Source organism: Aegilops tauschii, chromosome 5 (genome assembly GCF_002575655.3).
Source record: "Aegilops tauschii subsp. strangulata cultivar AL8/78 chromosome 5, Aet v6.0, whole genome shotgun sequence".
Taxonomy (NCBI): domain Eukaryota; kingdom Viridiplantae; phylum Streptophyta; class Magnoliopsida; order Poales; family Poaceae; genus Aegilops; species Aegilops tauschii.
Window position 1 is genome coordinate 379,865,209 of NC_053039.3, and position 16,335 is coordinate 379,881,543.

The 16,335-nt window shown below is 48.1% G+C and overlaps 1 protein-coding gene across 1 annotated transcript; it reads right to left on the minus strand.

The window, feature by feature from the left end:
* Positions 1–3,466: 3,466 nt before the first annotated feature.
* On the minus strand, positions 3,467–8,427 carry LOC109786286 (cellulose synthase-like protein E6). The gene is made up of 7 exons (XM_020344865.4): positions 8,087–8,427; positions 6,921–7,239; positions 6,622–6,762; positions 6,383–6,514; positions 4,991–5,203; positions 4,328–4,900; positions 3,467–4,238 (listed from the first exon to the last, which is right to left on the minus strand). The coding sequence occupies exons 1-7, from the start codon at positions 8,347–8,349 to the stop codon at positions 3,693–3,695; spliced, it is 2,187 nt and encodes a 728-aa protein (XP_020200454.1). The 5' UTR covers positions 8,350–8,427; the 3' UTR covers positions 3,467–3,692.
* Between the last annotated feature and the right edge of the window lie 7,908 nt (positions 8,428–16,335).

The following is a 16,335-nucleotide window of genomic DNA, read 5'->3' on the forward strand; positions in this document are numbered from 1 at the left end:
GCAATGGACAAGAAGATGCCCGAGGAAGATAACGAGCTCACCCGGGCGTGCTGGTTGCTTGGCGGCTACCACCCAACGCAGCCACCGCCACCCCAGGGCTCCAGATCCGATATGCAACGCTATCCCCGGTCACCGGGTCCGTCTTCGTCCACCGTGAAGGAGAAGTGGGTTGACAAGGAGGAGATCGACTTGGCCAAGCTCGCGGCGAGGACTCAGCAGCCGCAGCCGCCCATGCCCCGCGGCGGCGACGGATGGCGAGTTCTAGCAGCACATGCGGATTGCACCGCGGAACTCGTTGAGTGACTAGGGTCTGGCGCTGTCATCTCCTTTATGCAACCATGGTGTCCAGATTAGACTCCGCGTGTAGTCGTCCCTGTCGCCCCGATGCCCGGCCCTAGTAAAGCAAGAGTCATCCCAGCCGAAGCTGCGTAGCCGCCTCGACTACTATCTGAGCGGTAGTGGCTAGCGTTGCGCATCGTCCTTGTCGTTGAGGGTAGGTGAAAGGATCGAGAAGAGGTGTCTAGAGGGGGGTGAATAGACTCTTAGCAAAGAAAAGTTGCAGTTTTTAATTTCTTCAAATTAAGGTGGAGTTTTAGCACAAGTTTAAACATTCACAATACATATCAAGCAAGCATGACAAGAGTATATGAGCAGTGGAAAGTAAAACATGCAATTTGCGAGAATGTAAAGGGATGGGATTGGAGTATGCAAACACAATGTAGACGCGGAGATTTTTTCCGTGGTTCCGATAGGTGGTGCTATCGTACATCCACATTGATTGAGACTTCAACCCATGAAGGGTAACGGTTGCGCGAGTCTACGGAGGGCTCCACCCACGAAGGGTCCACGAAGAAGCAACCTTGTCTATCCCATCATGGCCATCGCCCACGAAGGACTTGCCTCACCAGGGTAGATCTTCACGAAGTAGGCGATCTCCTTGCCCGTACAAACTCCTCGGTTCAACTCCACAATCTTGACGGAGGCTCCCAAGTGACACCTAACCAATCTAGGAGACACCACTCTCCAAAAGGTAATAGATGGTGTGTTGATGATGAACTCCTTGCTCTTGTGCTTCAAATGATAGTCTCCCCAACACTCAACTCTCTCTCATGGATTTGGATTTGGTGGAAAGATGATTTGAGTGGAAAGCAAGTTGGAGAAGGCTAGAGATCAAGATTTATGTGGTTGGAATGGAATATCTTGATCTCAACACATGAGTAGGTGGTTCTCTCTCAGAAAATGTATGCTGGAAGTGTAGGCATGTTCTGATGGCTCTCCTCACGAATGAAGAGTGGGTGGAGGGGTATATATAGCCTCCACACAAAATCTAACCGTTACACACAATTCACCAAACTCGGTGGGACCGAATCAGAAAACTTGGTCGGACCGATTTAGTTCATAATGTGACCATTAGGCATTTCGGTGGGACCGATATGATCAACTCGGTGGGACCGATGTGCTAGGGTTAGGGTAAAACCTCATCTCGTTTTGACCGATTACACAAACTCGGTGGGACCGATTTTGGTAATGAGCTAACCAGAGAGTTGGTCAAGCAAACTCGGTGAGACCGATTACAAATCTCGGTTGAGCCGAAAATATTGCAACAGGAACCAGAGAGTTTGCAAGCCCATCTCGTTGAGACCGGGATCCCATCGGTGAGACCGAATTGATTAGGGTTTCTGGCAGTGGCTATGTCAGATGAACTCGGTGGCGCCGGATTGATCAAATCGGTGGGGCCGAGTTTGACTTTTGGTTTGGGACATATGTGGATATGAGAAAGTGGTTGAGGGCTTTGGAGCATATCACTAAGCACTTTGAGCAAGTAAGCCATTAAGCAACACCTCATCCCCTTTTAATAGTATTGGCTTTTCCTAGGGACTCAATGTGATCTTGGATCACTAAAATGAAAATGCAGAGTCTTGAGCTTTGAGCTTGAGCCAATCCTTTGTCCTTAGCATCTTGAAGGGGTTCCACATCCTCTTGTCCACGCCACTCCATCTGTTGAACTTATCTGAAATATACTAGATAAAAACATTAGTCCAACAAAAGATATGTTGACATTAATTACCAAAACCACCCAGGGAGCACTTGTGCTTTCAGTAGGGAGATGCCTCACCAAGGCGGAGGCACGCCCAGAGCGACACCGGGTGCAGCGCTTGGCGGTGTTCGCCAAGACTGACATGCTGCCGCCCTAGGTCCTCGCTGAGGTTTGGGCCTTCGATAGGTGCAAGACCACCGAGAAGATGGTTGCCCACTGTCAGCGCCGTCTGAACTAGCAGCTCCTCTTGTCGAGCTGGTCAAGACCGAGCGCTCGATCCACCTCGAAGCCAACAAGAAGCGGCCCAAGGTGGAAGAGGCTGCCGAGCGTTTGCGCCGGGAGCGCAACGCCCCGGCCGTGGACAGATGCTGCGATGGCTGGAGTTGTATCCTCCACTGGCGCGACTACGACGACTCAATGACAGCGGTGACTGCGGTGCCGGTGGGCTTGAAGGCCATGCCTACGAGGTGGTCGTGTGCTACTTAGCCTAGTTTTAGTTTAGTTACGTTAAGTTAAATTTTGAGTAGTTTGGATGAAACTGTTAAATGTTATCTAATATGCACGTAATATATCGTACTATGTTTAATTTCGTGTGTGATTCGTGTTTGAAATGTTCGGATGAGGGAAATTATGGAGACAATTTTGGATGGCCGACGCCCAGCCAGATGTCCGCGGACATGTCAAATTGGTCATACAGTGCAATATACAACAGGTACCTTAAACTCATTCAAGTGAGACAATGATCTAAAAGCCATAGTGAGAACACTCAATGATTCGAACGTGATATGTACAATCCAGTGCCACCTTGCTTTGTCTCTACATTGAGATCTTTGTCCAATGATCCAAAGTATCCAGCTAATGGTCTGAACCTATACAAGTTGCCCCCCCCCCCCCCCCCCCCAGTAAAATTAAAGAAATCTCTGATATTCCGATTCACATAGATATGGTGATTTTGGGCACTGCACAATCTTCAACAAGTTACTTTCATAGTTAATATTCTTACAAATATGTTCCTAAGAAGATATAGAAAATAAAATGTATTGTGAAACTATTTTCATTGGTACAACTTTGCTTAATTATTGTGAAGAGTTTCCTCTTAGTCATTGCTCTCGTTGGCAAGGTTTAAGAAATGACAGGATACAATAGAGGGAGAGATGGTTGAAAGGGGATCATGATTTGAGGCGGGCACAAGTGGGATGAGAAGGGGTTAGGTGCAGCATTGTGGATGAAAATAGAGGGTTTACGCAAAATGTCCATGTCCTGGCCACCTTGCTAAATCTGGACAACTCATTCTTTATTCAATGGTGCAGACGATTGAATCCTATGTATTCATGTGTCCACCTAAAGCCCTGATTCTGTACAAGTTGCTCCCATACTGGGATTTCGCTAGTGCTAGAGGAGATTGAGTTAGATCTGGCATTGATTGCATTGGCGTTCTTGACATTTTCTGTTTAGGTATTTTTATTTTCACAGGGGTAATTTGATCCATGGTTAATCCTGAGTCGAAGGGCTTATGCAAATTGCCTCTGCCCAACCCGGGCCGCGCCACATATAAATACAATTGCCCATGAAACTATCAGAGCAAGTGTCCCAAGAGAACCATAAACCGTACCAACTTGAGTACTTATTACACACTGATGCCTCTTGTGGGACCTTAAACTATTTTTGCCAGTAAGGCCAACATCACAAAGCCAATAGAAGCTAGTGTAACTGGGAATGGTATTCTGCCTTTGTCCTTCCTCAGGAACATTGCTTCATAGAATGGGATACTGGTGATCACCAACATCCCACAGAGAATGAGCTGGGGGAAAAGTGCATCCAAGTGTACATTCCATCCACCTTTCATGACTTTACTTAGCCCTCCCATCAGGCAAACAAGGTTGAGCAAAGCAATAGCCGCGATGATCACATATTCTGGATCCGACGACCCGAATTCCATAATCTCTTGCTCATACCTCTTGGACTCGTCTTCATCGCTTACCTTTGGTGTAACCACAAAATTTATCTTTGACAGTCCAAGTAACTTCCGGAGATTGTCAAGGACTCCAAAGAGGTACGAGGTTATTCTTTTGACCAACCACATCCTCTGTCCATTCCACCATCCTTTTAGCGTGTCTCCAGATAATAGTGCCTCATATAGGCTGTACATGTTCTTCACGCAGAAGACATATACGAAGGGTGCGATCCATGGACTTGTAATCTGAACAACACATGAATATTATATAAGTTTTTTAATACAAAACATATATGAAACTAAGGCGAGGCCTTTCCATAGTATGAATCATTTACCTCTGGGAAAAGGGAGGTGCCTTTGAGGAGGGCCAGTGAAGGGATGATAACATAATATAGTGTAGCGAGCGAATTGGGTGCCCATAGTCCATAGATATGGTAGCCCATCTGATGCCGTAGCTTGGTTTTTCCATGCGCAAACAAGAAGACGTTGTACTTTGAAAGGAAAATCGAGAAGATACCCTCGCTCCATCGCTTGTGTTGCAGTATCGTCTGAGCAAGTGTTGTTGGACCTACACCCATAAACGCTGGTCTTTTAGGATTGTTGTAGACCGAGTCCCATCCTCTGCAATGTATTGCCAACCCGGTGTTTACATCCTCCACCACGCAACCATATTTTACCCCAATCTCGTCTCCCCACTGCGTGCCGTGTTCGTATGTGCAGGCTGCTAAAGACTTGGCTTTCTCTTCAGTCTCATCTATGCTTTCTTGTAATTTGTCCTTGATCCCTGCATTCCAGTCTTCTTGGTAGTCTTCGGTGAACTTCCTGCCGCAAAGGATCTCCCTTCTGTGGAAACATCCAGTGCCAATATACATAGGGCCACCCAAACTGTCCATACCACCCATCTCCACCTTTTAAATTGAAGTAGCCATGTTAGTGTCAATAATATAATGTGGAGAACATGAGAATTGTAAATGAGGTTACAATTTGGCACTGCTGACCTCATTGATGACATGGAGGGAGTTCCCATATATGTTATTCTTGCTCAGATTGTAATAGTTCTGAGGGTATTGCACAAATCCGATCTTGTGACCCATTTCTTCATCAAGGAAGAAGCACAGTGCATCTCTGACCGCATCGTTGTTGTTGGAGTACATATCGCAGTCCACATTCATGATGATAGGGCTGTTGCTTATCACTGATGATACCCTTATCTGCATTTCAGTAGAAAAATTGACACATTTTAGTTTAAGTCCACTAAAGCATTACAACCTTTCATAGAATATAAAATTGTTATCTAATTCCCTCAAAAAGTTTGTCATCTAATTGGCCACGATAATTGAACACCGACAACACCGATTCCATTCCAGTAGGCTAAATTGGTGTGGTGTCAAGCTACACTTAGTGTCTCATTGTCTCCTGCTTGGCGGAGGGCAAAAGAATGGAAACAATGCATCACCATGTGCTTTTTAGATATATCAACAAGTGTATACATTGGGTGTATGGTATTAGCTAACTTCTTTATAGCTTTTGAACATTCAAAAACCAAAAATTATCGAAATCATAGTAGGGAAACCTAACTGTCTTCCTAAAAAAACATAGAGGTGTATGCATGTGTATGCATATGATTTGTGATAACAAATATACGTTTGCACGCAACATTGACAATTGTGTTTTGTATGCATCCATGGATATGGTGCCCATTTTGGATTTTACTCGATGTCTTTGGTGTCACTAGAAGATGAGTAGTTGTGTGTACATAAGCATAGTCCGATTACAACTTGGATTTCAGTGTTGTCCAAGAGACATTGATTTGATTGCATGGGCTACTCATATGAGTGCATACCCAGAACCAGCACACCTCGGAACTTGAGCGATGCGACAAGAGTTCTATGCTCCTTGTGTTTGTGTACCTTTATTAACATACGGTAAGTGACTAATGCGGCATCAACCAACTTTTTCTAATTGATTCTGGCACACATCTTGCTGCAACAGATCCACTGACAATAAGCCCAGGGACTATTTCCCTATTGAGGCTTTCTGACTGTACCAACATATTTTAAGCATACATTCACTGCATTTATATTTCATAAAAGACTGGAGAAGTGGAGGTTTTCTCAACTCTAATCCTCTCAAGTACTTGGGGAAATTCTATTGTGTACTATTGATGCAAAGAGGTGAAACTGAATGAAGAAAACACAACACAACATTTTGTTACTCTTGTCCAGTAATACAGTTTATCACAAACTTCAGAATTATAAATTAGAATATGGTGCAGGTGCAACTAGTATTTCGCCAAGAATCAGTATTAGAAAATGAGTTTACTAATGAAAACTATGAAGCTTACTGTAAACTGTCTACTTAGTGTGAAGGGGCAAGATTAGTAAGTTTACAAGAGCATTCATGGCCCCAGCTTTGAAGTTATGGTGGTGTTGAGGCCTCTTCTCACGCGCCATGTAAACAAGTGTTGGTAGCACCTTTCCTTCATTATCAACTGCATTTTGGTCCTTGCTGTCTATCAGAATCTAACAAAAGAAACAAGTTTAGAACTTGAGACTCACAAATACCATACAAGTTATTTACTCCAAAATCATGGAAACCTTTACTCCATTCTGGAGGGCATGATAGCTACCTGAACAATTGGCTGGTGATTCTTTGAGGTGATTTCCTGGTTCCATTCATAAAATCCTTTATGACTTGCTTTGATTTCTTCGGGAACTTTGCCCGACATGACAACCGTGTCAATTCGCTCAGTCATTTTGTCAAACATGTCCTGCCCAAAAGATGAAATAGTATCAGTTGCCATGCCAAATGCCGAGCACTATATATAATAATCTTGTCATCACCATTGTATGTCAATTTATTCCCTGTTCGATAGCCATTTGATGCACGTGTTTTAAAAAGAAGAAGATGTTTGCAATATCTGCTTACCTTGATCAATGACCATTCTTTTGGGTTGCACAGTTCTTGATGCCCATCTGACTCTGAGAAGTAAGCGGCTGGTGACCTTGGCTCAATGTTATATCTCTTGCAGAATGGCAGCCAGTGCTTTGCAAACAAGGAGGCCTCCCACATGCCATAGAAAGTGAGAATCGAGCCGCCGTCGTGAGAAAGGTACACGCTTAATTTCTCGGGCGGGTAGTTGTACGCCATGAGCGATAGGATGGTGGAGACGACGAGGCTTGGCGGCTCCGAGTAGGGGTCCGCAGTGCACACAAAGATGTCCACACACGGTAGCCTTTCTCCGTGCCTTGTCCAAATGACAAATTAACCGTGTTAGTGCTGAGCATGACAAATAGTATATGTTTGGATGATGAAATATATGAAAACAGGTCCCTGGTTAGCTAGTTTTTAAATTCAATTTTGCTACCCGGGAGATGCATGCAAATTGCTCTGGTTTGCCATGATGGGACGGTGTTCCTATCAGGTGATGAGTCCCGGAGCTTGGACCAAACCAGACAACCGTACTGAAATTTAAATTCTGCAGCGTGTTCAGCGTTGATTTCGATCCACTTGTTAAATGCATTTACTACATTTTAGGAGATCTTCTTGAATATGTATTTAGAGAGGGAGCTCTCTTTATCAAAAAGCAAAAAAAAGAAAGAAATAACTTTCAGCCTTTAGAAGTCTTATATCAAAAAGCAAAAACAAAAAAGAAGTCCGTGCATTAGCTAAGATTGCTGGGTGTTGATGCTGGCGTGCCTGCCTCGGCGTGGTGCATGAGGCCAGGCCAGCAGTACAAATCGGAACACGCGGCGCGGTAGACGCACGCACGGTGTAGCCAGCCAGGGGCACTGGAGGCAACAACACTCGTGTGGCTACTGGTGGTCAGTGCAAGTGCAAGGCAAAGGCAAGATGAGCAGCACTCTGGTTACTACACAAGTCCTACGCACGACGACGACCACGTGTCACCTGAGCTAACGTACGGATTAGGCAACAACGTAGTGGTAGGAGTAAGCAAGGGAAACACGTACGCCCGTACGCCTGCGCGCAACTGCATCATATTCCTCTCTCGATCATGCAGCCGCGCGCGTGCCGCGTCGTTCGTGGTCGGTCGGTCATAAGCCATGCATAGCGCGGACGGACGTGGTTCATACCTGGCGGCGAGCCTGTCGATGAAGGGGCGGCGGCGGACGGGGCTCCAGCGCACGGACTGCGTGACCACCCAGTAGGCGGCGTACCAGAGCTCCGCCGCCAGCATGCCCAGCCACGCCGCCCTCCCCTCGCCGGCGGCCGGGACGCGCGTCGCCCGGTAGTAGAGCAGCAGCAGGATCCCGGCGGCCACCGTGACGGCGTGGAGCCTGTACGCCGCCCGGCCCCCGTGAGTCTCCGTCTCGAACAGCCTCATGCTCCTCTCCATCTCTAGCTAGCTGGCTCTCTCGCTCTCTCTATCGGCTGGCCGTCTCAAACTTTCCCGGGGACAGGAGAGGAGGTGCATGCTGGGCACTGGGCAGGAGCGCGCGTATATATGCTCCCCGCGAGGAAGGGGGAGGCATGATTCAGCACCGATACGCCCGGATACGGCTGGATACGCGTATCCTGCAGTATCCCATCCTTTTCGAATTATTAAAAAAGGATATAAAATCGGGATACGGCCTAGATACGGTGGGGACTCGGCAGCCAGCCTCCAGTGACCATGCTGCTGCCCAGTTCTCCTCCCGATAGCAACCATGGTCGAGCAGGTAACCTCGATGGCTGCTAGCTAGTCAGGGTATGCATTCGCTTTTTTCGGTTTGATTCGGTTCGGTTTATACGGTTTTTATACTTTGGTTTATACAGTTTTATACATAGATACGGTTCGGTTTCGGTAATAATCAAAGTTGACGTGAATTTTTGAACGACTCATATTTTTTAATCGTCAGATTATTCAATCTGTGTATGTAGGTTTGTTTTTTCTTTTGAGAACTGTACGTAGATTAAATCATTAGATGGCAGAAATGATTTGGTGGCATATGTACGTATGGTGTGCGCCAGATCGAGCATATATGGCTGATGAGGCGTTGACAGAGATGTATGTAGATATATTAGGAAAATTTGAGGACAAAACAGGAGAAAAGCACAACATGCGCTAGCCTCCAGGATTTTTACGTAGAAAAAATATGCCACGAAACATCACTCGCTAGTCTGTAGGCTGAAGAGTCCACGCTCCTTTTTTTTTGGGGAAAAGCATCCACGCTCCTGGTCCAAGCGCTGTGCCAACCTCCAACTCATGCTTCAGGCAGCCCAAGGCCCAGGCCCAAGTGCCAGCCTCAGGTCGTGCGCCAGCCGCGTTGCACAATTTAGTACTCCCTCCGTTCGGAATTACTTGTCACAAAAATGATATATCTACAACTAAAATACATCTAGATACATTCATTTCTTAGATGAGTAATTCCGAACGGAGGGAGTACCATCTTGTGAAGTGACCAACAACGAGATGGGTGAATGGCTATAAAACGAACGGTGATGGGAAGGATCAACTCAGCTCTTCAGTTATTTTTTTGACTGGGAGCTCTTCAGTTATTTAACACACACTGAAGCTAGCTTTGGCTATTTCGGTCTAATTGAAAATTGTTCGGTTTCTTTCTAACAAAAAAAAACCGTATGCTAAACAGTTTTCATATTTGGGTACTGAAACTGAACCTGAAACCTGAAAAAACCGAAGTTTCAGTTGGGTTTGGTTTTTTTGGTTCGGTTTTTGGTTTTTGGTTCGGTTTTGCACACCCTGAGCTGCTAAGGAAGGAGATCTTGGTAGAGGAAGATGGCAAGGCGGCCGCCAACAAGGAAGAAGCTTTGAGCAGAAAGAAAGATGGGGATTGTGGTGGCCAGTGAGGAAGAAGATTTGGGCAAGGAGAAGATGGCTGATGGAAGCTGCTGATTTGGCGGCGCTGTCGTTTCTTCACTGGCGGCTGGAGAAAGGGAGTACGAGAATGGAAGTTAGGGACAACTGGAATGGCTGGAGCGCTACTAGTAGGGTTTTCCAGAATTGGGCCTTACATGGGCTCTAAGTTGATGGAGAGCTACATGGGCTTTGAGTGGACTGCTCTTAGTCTTTCATGAATAGAAAGGAGACAACATATATCCAGTGCTAAAAAATTTCTCATCTAAAAAATGTCATTAAGTCTTTATTCATATTTATTATTCTAAATACTTTCATATTTATTATTTCTAAATACTTATATACCCCGCTGTATCCCCGAATGATTGTTTTTGAAAAATGCCGTATCCCGTATCCCCGTATGCGTATCCCCTTGTCTCTGTCCCCGTATCCGTGCTTCTTAGGAGGCATCAGCAGTGACGCTGTGGCCGAAGCAGGCCCAGCTCTTGACGGACACGCCGTGCGTCCGTGCTCGCGATCTTGTTTGGCCTAGCTATACATATCTCGCGCCGCGCGCATGCACAGTCCCTCCTGAGCTATCTGATATGTCTACTGCCGTCCATAGACCGTGTTAGAAGGGAGAGAGAGGATTGGTGGAATAGTTCATTGTATTATTTGAGCCTCGTGGGCATATATATAGGAGTACATGATCTACTTGGAGTACAAGGCAAGCCAGAATATTTCCTAGTAACCTATGTTTCCTAATACAATCACGTTACTCAACATCCCCCCGCAGTCACAACGGTAGCGACGCAGATGGTGAGACTGGAGAAGAATCCGAAGGCAAGCCGACGGACGCCCACCCATAGTCGTAACGGTCGACGCATCGCGGAGTCGTGGCTGGAGTGGAAACCAACGAGGTTGCTCAAGCAAGGCGGTAGCCCTTTGTGCCATTTGTCGATGTAGCCGAGAGCGTGGGTGGTGGAGCTGTGGTCGAGGTAGCCGTGCGAAGAATGTCGTGGTCGATGTCGAGTCGGGGTGGTCGGTGTCGAGGAAGTCGCCGTGGAGCCGCGGGCGCAAGAGGGCGCCGAGTTAGCATGGGCGCAGTGGTGTCGAAGTAGGGGTGCGCCGAAAAGAAAATGTTGTTGACGATGCATCGCGGCGGGTTTGCCAAGCCCGGGGACACATCGTGGACGAAGGCACGCACCGGTGTTGCCAGCACCGGGCATGCGTAGACGGACGAAGACGAAGTTGACGAAGCGCCGACCAGGCTTGCCAGGCCCGGGGACACGTCGTGGATGAAGGCACGCATCATTGTTGCCAGCACCGGACATGCGTAGACGAGGTACCTGCACGAGCAGTACGCCATGTCGGAGAAGTCGGAGGGGCCAGCAGAGAAGAACTCGACGACGATTGCGGCGTCCATCGGCGCGGGGCCAATCTAGCCCGCGGTTGTCGGAGTAGATGAAGCGGTCGGGGTAGATGACGGCGACGCTGGCGACGAGCTGGTGCTGGATGAAGACGAAGGGGGTGGACGGGCGACGGCGGCTACGAAGGTAGCGGCGGCGGTGGCCAAAGAAGAGCGGCGGCGGCGGCCTGACAGCGGCGGCGGCGGCTAGGTTAGGAGTGCAGCGGCGGTGCTCGATGTAGGCGAAGAACCCTGACAGCGTGACGAAGACCGGCGCGGACGGTGGTGTTCCCGCGCCAAGGGAGACGGCGCAGCACATACTACGGGAAGTCGACGCGCGGTGACGGCGGAGTGGACCGCGGGCCGCGGCGCTAGGCCCGAAAGGGCGATGCAGCGGCGGCAGGCGGGTCAGGGCGATGGCGGGGACCGCGGGCCGCGACGCTGCGGCCCGAAGGGGCGATGCAACGGCGGTTCGCGAGTCGGTGCAACCGCGGGGACGACCTCGGGACGGCGGCGTGGACCGCGTGCCACGCTCGCTATGGCCCGATGGGGCGACGTAGCGGCGGCGCGAGGGTCGATGCAGCCACGGGACGGCCTAGAGCGGACGCCCTCGGGGCGGCGGGGGACCGCGGGCCGTGGCACTATGGCCCGAAGGGGCGACGGAGCGGTGACGCGGGTCAGTGCAGCCGGGAGAAGAACCACGGGGCGGCGGCGGTGCGGCCCGACGGGGCGACCCAGCGGCAGCCCGATGCTCGATCGGTGGAGAGGCGCGCTGAACTCGGGGACGATCTTCACGAGACCTGCAGAGGCGCGCGTAACCGACGGGCCAGGTCGGTCGCGCTGCGTAGATGAGGCGGATCGCGGGCGAGCGGGTGATCAAGCCGATCGCGCGCGAGGTCGGGGACGCCGCTCGGTGGAGGCGTGGTGGCGGCGGAGTCCGAGATGAAGCCAACGACGACGGACGGCGTGGGACGTCGTGCGGACGAGCTTGTCAGCACCGGCACCCGGGCTGCCAATGCAACGCCGGCGCCCGGGCAGCGAGGCCCGAGCGACCAACGGAGCAGCGGCGCCCGAGTTGAAGCAGCCGACGAGCCGGACGCAGCCGTTTCGACGCAGCCGAGGACGACACCGGCGAGGTAGACAGCGGGGCCGCCGTGCAGATGCGGCGGAGGCGGGTGATGTGGATCGATGGGCGGGCCGGCGCGTGAGCGACGGCTATGATTGGCCGTCGCATGGCGCGAGGTCGCCGGGTTGGGGCGATGCAGGTGTCCCGGTCGGAGCCGGGCGGTGACGGCCGACGCAGGGCGACGGGCGGACCGACGCGCAGACGGCGACTGGCCCTGACGGGCCGCCTCGGCGCACGTGGCCGCCGGGTCGGAGGAGAGGCCGGCTGGTCGCGCCGGGGTCGGAGTAGAGGCGCTCGGGGTCGACAGCGGCGGTGGGCGACGCAAACCGATCAAGAATAGATCGAAAAACCAAAAAAAAACGCGCGATCAAGATGACTGGCGGGAGAGAGAAAACCCCGGAGCAAGGCTCAGGGAAAAGACTCTCTAGGGCAGCCGGTCAACACGACCGGCGAACGAACCCTAGGTACGGGCGGCGCGGCCCCCGGCAGCGGTCATGGAGGCCGACCGCCCCAGGGGCGGCGTGCGGGTGCGGAAGCGGCGGCGGCTAGGGTTTAGGATCGACTTGCGATAGATACCATGTTAGAAGGGAGAGAGAGGATTGGTGGAATAGTTCATTGTATTACTTAAGCCTCATGGGCATATATAAAGAAGTACATGATCTACTCGAAGTACAAGGCAAGCCAGAATATTTTCTAATATACTCAACAGACCGTGCGCCTTCGCACGTGCACGTGCACGCGCCGCTGGTCTCCTTGCGCGGTGCGCGAGTCGACCATATGCATGCATGCATTCCAGAGCGAGATGACACCTGCACGGAAGAAGTTTCTCACCTACGTGTATATCTGTACCTACTAATAAAAGAAACAGGTATTCTTAATCCATCGTCTAAACGTAACCTTCCAATATATCAATCTTCATGTCTCGACCATTTCGAAACTCCTCGTCATGTCCGTGATCACATCCGGGACTCCGAACGACCTTCGGTACATCAAAACACATAAACTCATAATACCGATCGTCATTGAACGTTCAGCGTGCGGACCCTACGGGTTCGAGAAATATGTAGACATGACCGAGACTCATCTCCGGTCAATAACCAATAGCGGAACCTGGATGCTCATATTGGTTCTCACATATTCTACGAAGATCTTTATCGGTCAAACCGCATAACAACATACGTTGTTCCCTTTGTCATTGGTATGTTACTTGCCCGAGATTTGATCGTAGGTATCTCAATACCTAGTTCAATCTCATTTCCGGCAAGTCTCTTTACTCTTTCCATAATGCATCATCCCGCAACTAACTCATTAGTCACATTGCTTGCAAGGCTTATAGTGATGTGCATTACCGAGAGGGCCCAGAGATACCTCTCCGACAATTGGAGTGACAAATCCTAATCTCGATCTATGCCAACTCAACAAACACCATCGGAGACACCTGTAGAGCATCTTTATAATCACCCAGTTACATTGTGACGTTGATAGCACACTAAGTGTTCCTCCGGTATTCGGGAGTTGCATAATCTCATAGTCATAGGAACATGTATAAGTCATGAAGAAAGCAATAGCAACAAACTAAACGATTATCGTACTAAGCTAACGGATGGGTCTTGTCAATCACATCATTCTCTAATGATGTGATCCCGTTAATCAAATGACAACTCATGTCTATGGCTAGGAAACTTAACCATCTTTAATTAACGAGCTAGTCAAGTAGAGGCATACTAGTGGCACTCTGTTTGTCTATGTATTCACACATGTACTAAGTTTCTGGTTAATACAATTCTAGCATGAATAATAAACATTTATCATGATATAAGGAAATATAAATAACAACTTTATTATTGCCTCTAGGGCATATTTCCTTCATTCTCCCACTTGCACTAGAGTCAATAATCTAGTTCACATCGCCATGTGATTTAACACCAATAGTTCACATCGACATGTGATTTAACACTCTATAGTTCACATCGCCATGTGACCAATACCCAAAGGGTTAATTAGAGTCAATAATCTAGCTCACATTGCCATATGATTAACACCCAAAGAGTACTAAGGTGTGATCATGTTTTGCTTGTGAGAGAGGTTTAGTCAATGGGTCTGCCACATTCAGATCCGTATGTATTTTGCAAATTTCGATGTCTACAATGCTCTGCATGGAGCTACTCTAGCTAAATGCTCCCACTTTCAATATGTATCCAGATCGAGACTCAGAGTCATCCAGATCGGTGTCAAAACTTGCATCGACGTAACTCTTTACGACGAACTCTTTATCACCTCCATAACCGAGAAATATTTCCTTAGTCTTCTAAGGATAATTTTGACCAATGTCCAGTGATCTACTCTTAGATCAGTATTGTACTCCCTTGCCAAACTCAGGGCAGGGTATACAATAGGTCTAGTACACAGCATGTCATACTTTATAGAACCTATGGCTGAGGCATAGGGAATGACTTTCATTCTCTCTCTATCTTCTGTCGTGGTCGGGCTTTGAGTCTTACTCAACTTCACACCTTGCAACACAGGCAAGAACTCCTTTCTTTGACTGTTCCATTTTGAACTACTTCAAAAACTTGTCAAGGTATGTAATCATTGAAAAAACTTATCAAGCGTCTTGATCTATCTCTATAGATCTTGATGCTCAATATGTAAGCAGCTTCATCGAGGTTTTTCTTTGAAAAAACTCCTTTCAGATACTCCTCTATGCTTTCCAGAAAATTCTACATCATTTTCCGATCAAGTCAACCAAAGTCCACACTTTGTTCTCATACATGGATCCCATCTCAGATTTCATGGCCTCTAGCCATTTTGCGGAATCTGGGCTCATCATCGCTTCCTCATAGTTCGTAGGTTCGTCATGGTCTAGTAACATGACTTCCAGAACAGGATTACCGTACCACTCTGGTGCGGATCTTACTCTGGTTGACCTACGAGGTTTAGTAGAACTTGATCTGAAGTTTCATGATCATCATCATTAGCTTCCTCACTAATTGGTGTAGGAACCAATGAAACTAATTTCTGTGATGAACTACTTTCCAATTCGGGAGGAGGTAGAATTACCTCATCAAGTTCTACTTTCCTCCCACTCACTTCTTTCGAGAGAAACCCCTTCTCTAGAAAGGATCCATTCTTAGCAACAAATATCTTGCCTTCGGATCTGTGATAGAAGGTGTACCCAATAGTTACTTTTGGGTATCCTATGAAGACACACTTCTCAGATTTGGGTTTGAGCTTATCTGGCTGAAACTTTTTCACATAAGCATCGCAATCCCAAACTTGAAGAAACGATAGCTTAGGTTTCTTGCTAAACCACATTTTATACTGTGTCGTCTCATCGGATTTAGATGGTGCCCTATTTAACGTGAATGCAGTTGTCTCTAATGCATAACCCCAAAAGATAGTGGTAAATCGGTAAGAGACATCATAGATCGCACCATATCTAATAAAGTACGGTTATGACGTTCGGACACACCATTACGCTGTGGTGTTCCAGATGGCGTGAGTTGTGAAACTATTTCACATTGTTTCAAATAAAGACCAAACTCGTAACTCAAATATTCGTCTCCGCGATCAGATCGTAGAAACTTTATTTTCTTGTTACGATGATTTTCCACTTCACTCTGAAATTCTTTGAACTTTTCAAATGTTTCAGACTTGTGTTTCATCAAGTAGATATACCCACATCTGATCGAATCATCTGTGAAGGTCAGAAAATGACGATACCCGCCGCGAGCCTCAACACTCATCGGACTGCATACATCGGTATGTATTATTCCCAGTAAGTCAGTGGCTCTCTCCATTGTTCCGGAGCACGGAGTCTTAGTCATCTTACCCATGAGGCATGTGTTGAATGTATAATTTTGCTGCTAGGTATTTTATGGACCAAATTAATTTAAATGTGTGGTTGACATATATGTTTTTGGACTTGCTGTTTATTTTGAAATGCAGGCTTGTCAGGCGTAGGAAGTTATTTTACCCAAGACAAGTATATAGAATTCTGTATGGACTAGCGGCT

What these genes read in the sequence shown, in the direction of transcription:
- LOC109786286 (XM_020344865.4), bottom strand. Translation starts at nt 8,349, where the DNA reads ATGGAGAGGAGCATGAGGCTGTTCGAGACGGAGACTCACGGGGGCCGG. An exon ending in CCCTCCATGTCATCAATGAG is followed by an intron (nt 4,901 to 4,990) that starts GTCAGCAGTGCC and finishes TCAATTTAAAAG; the next exon opens with GTGGAGATGGGTGGTATGGA. An exon ending in GCACCTCCCTTTTCCCAGAG is followed by an intron (nt 4,239 to 4,327) that starts GTAAATGATTCA and finishes TGTGTTGTTCAG; the next exon opens with ATTACAAGTCCATGGATCGC.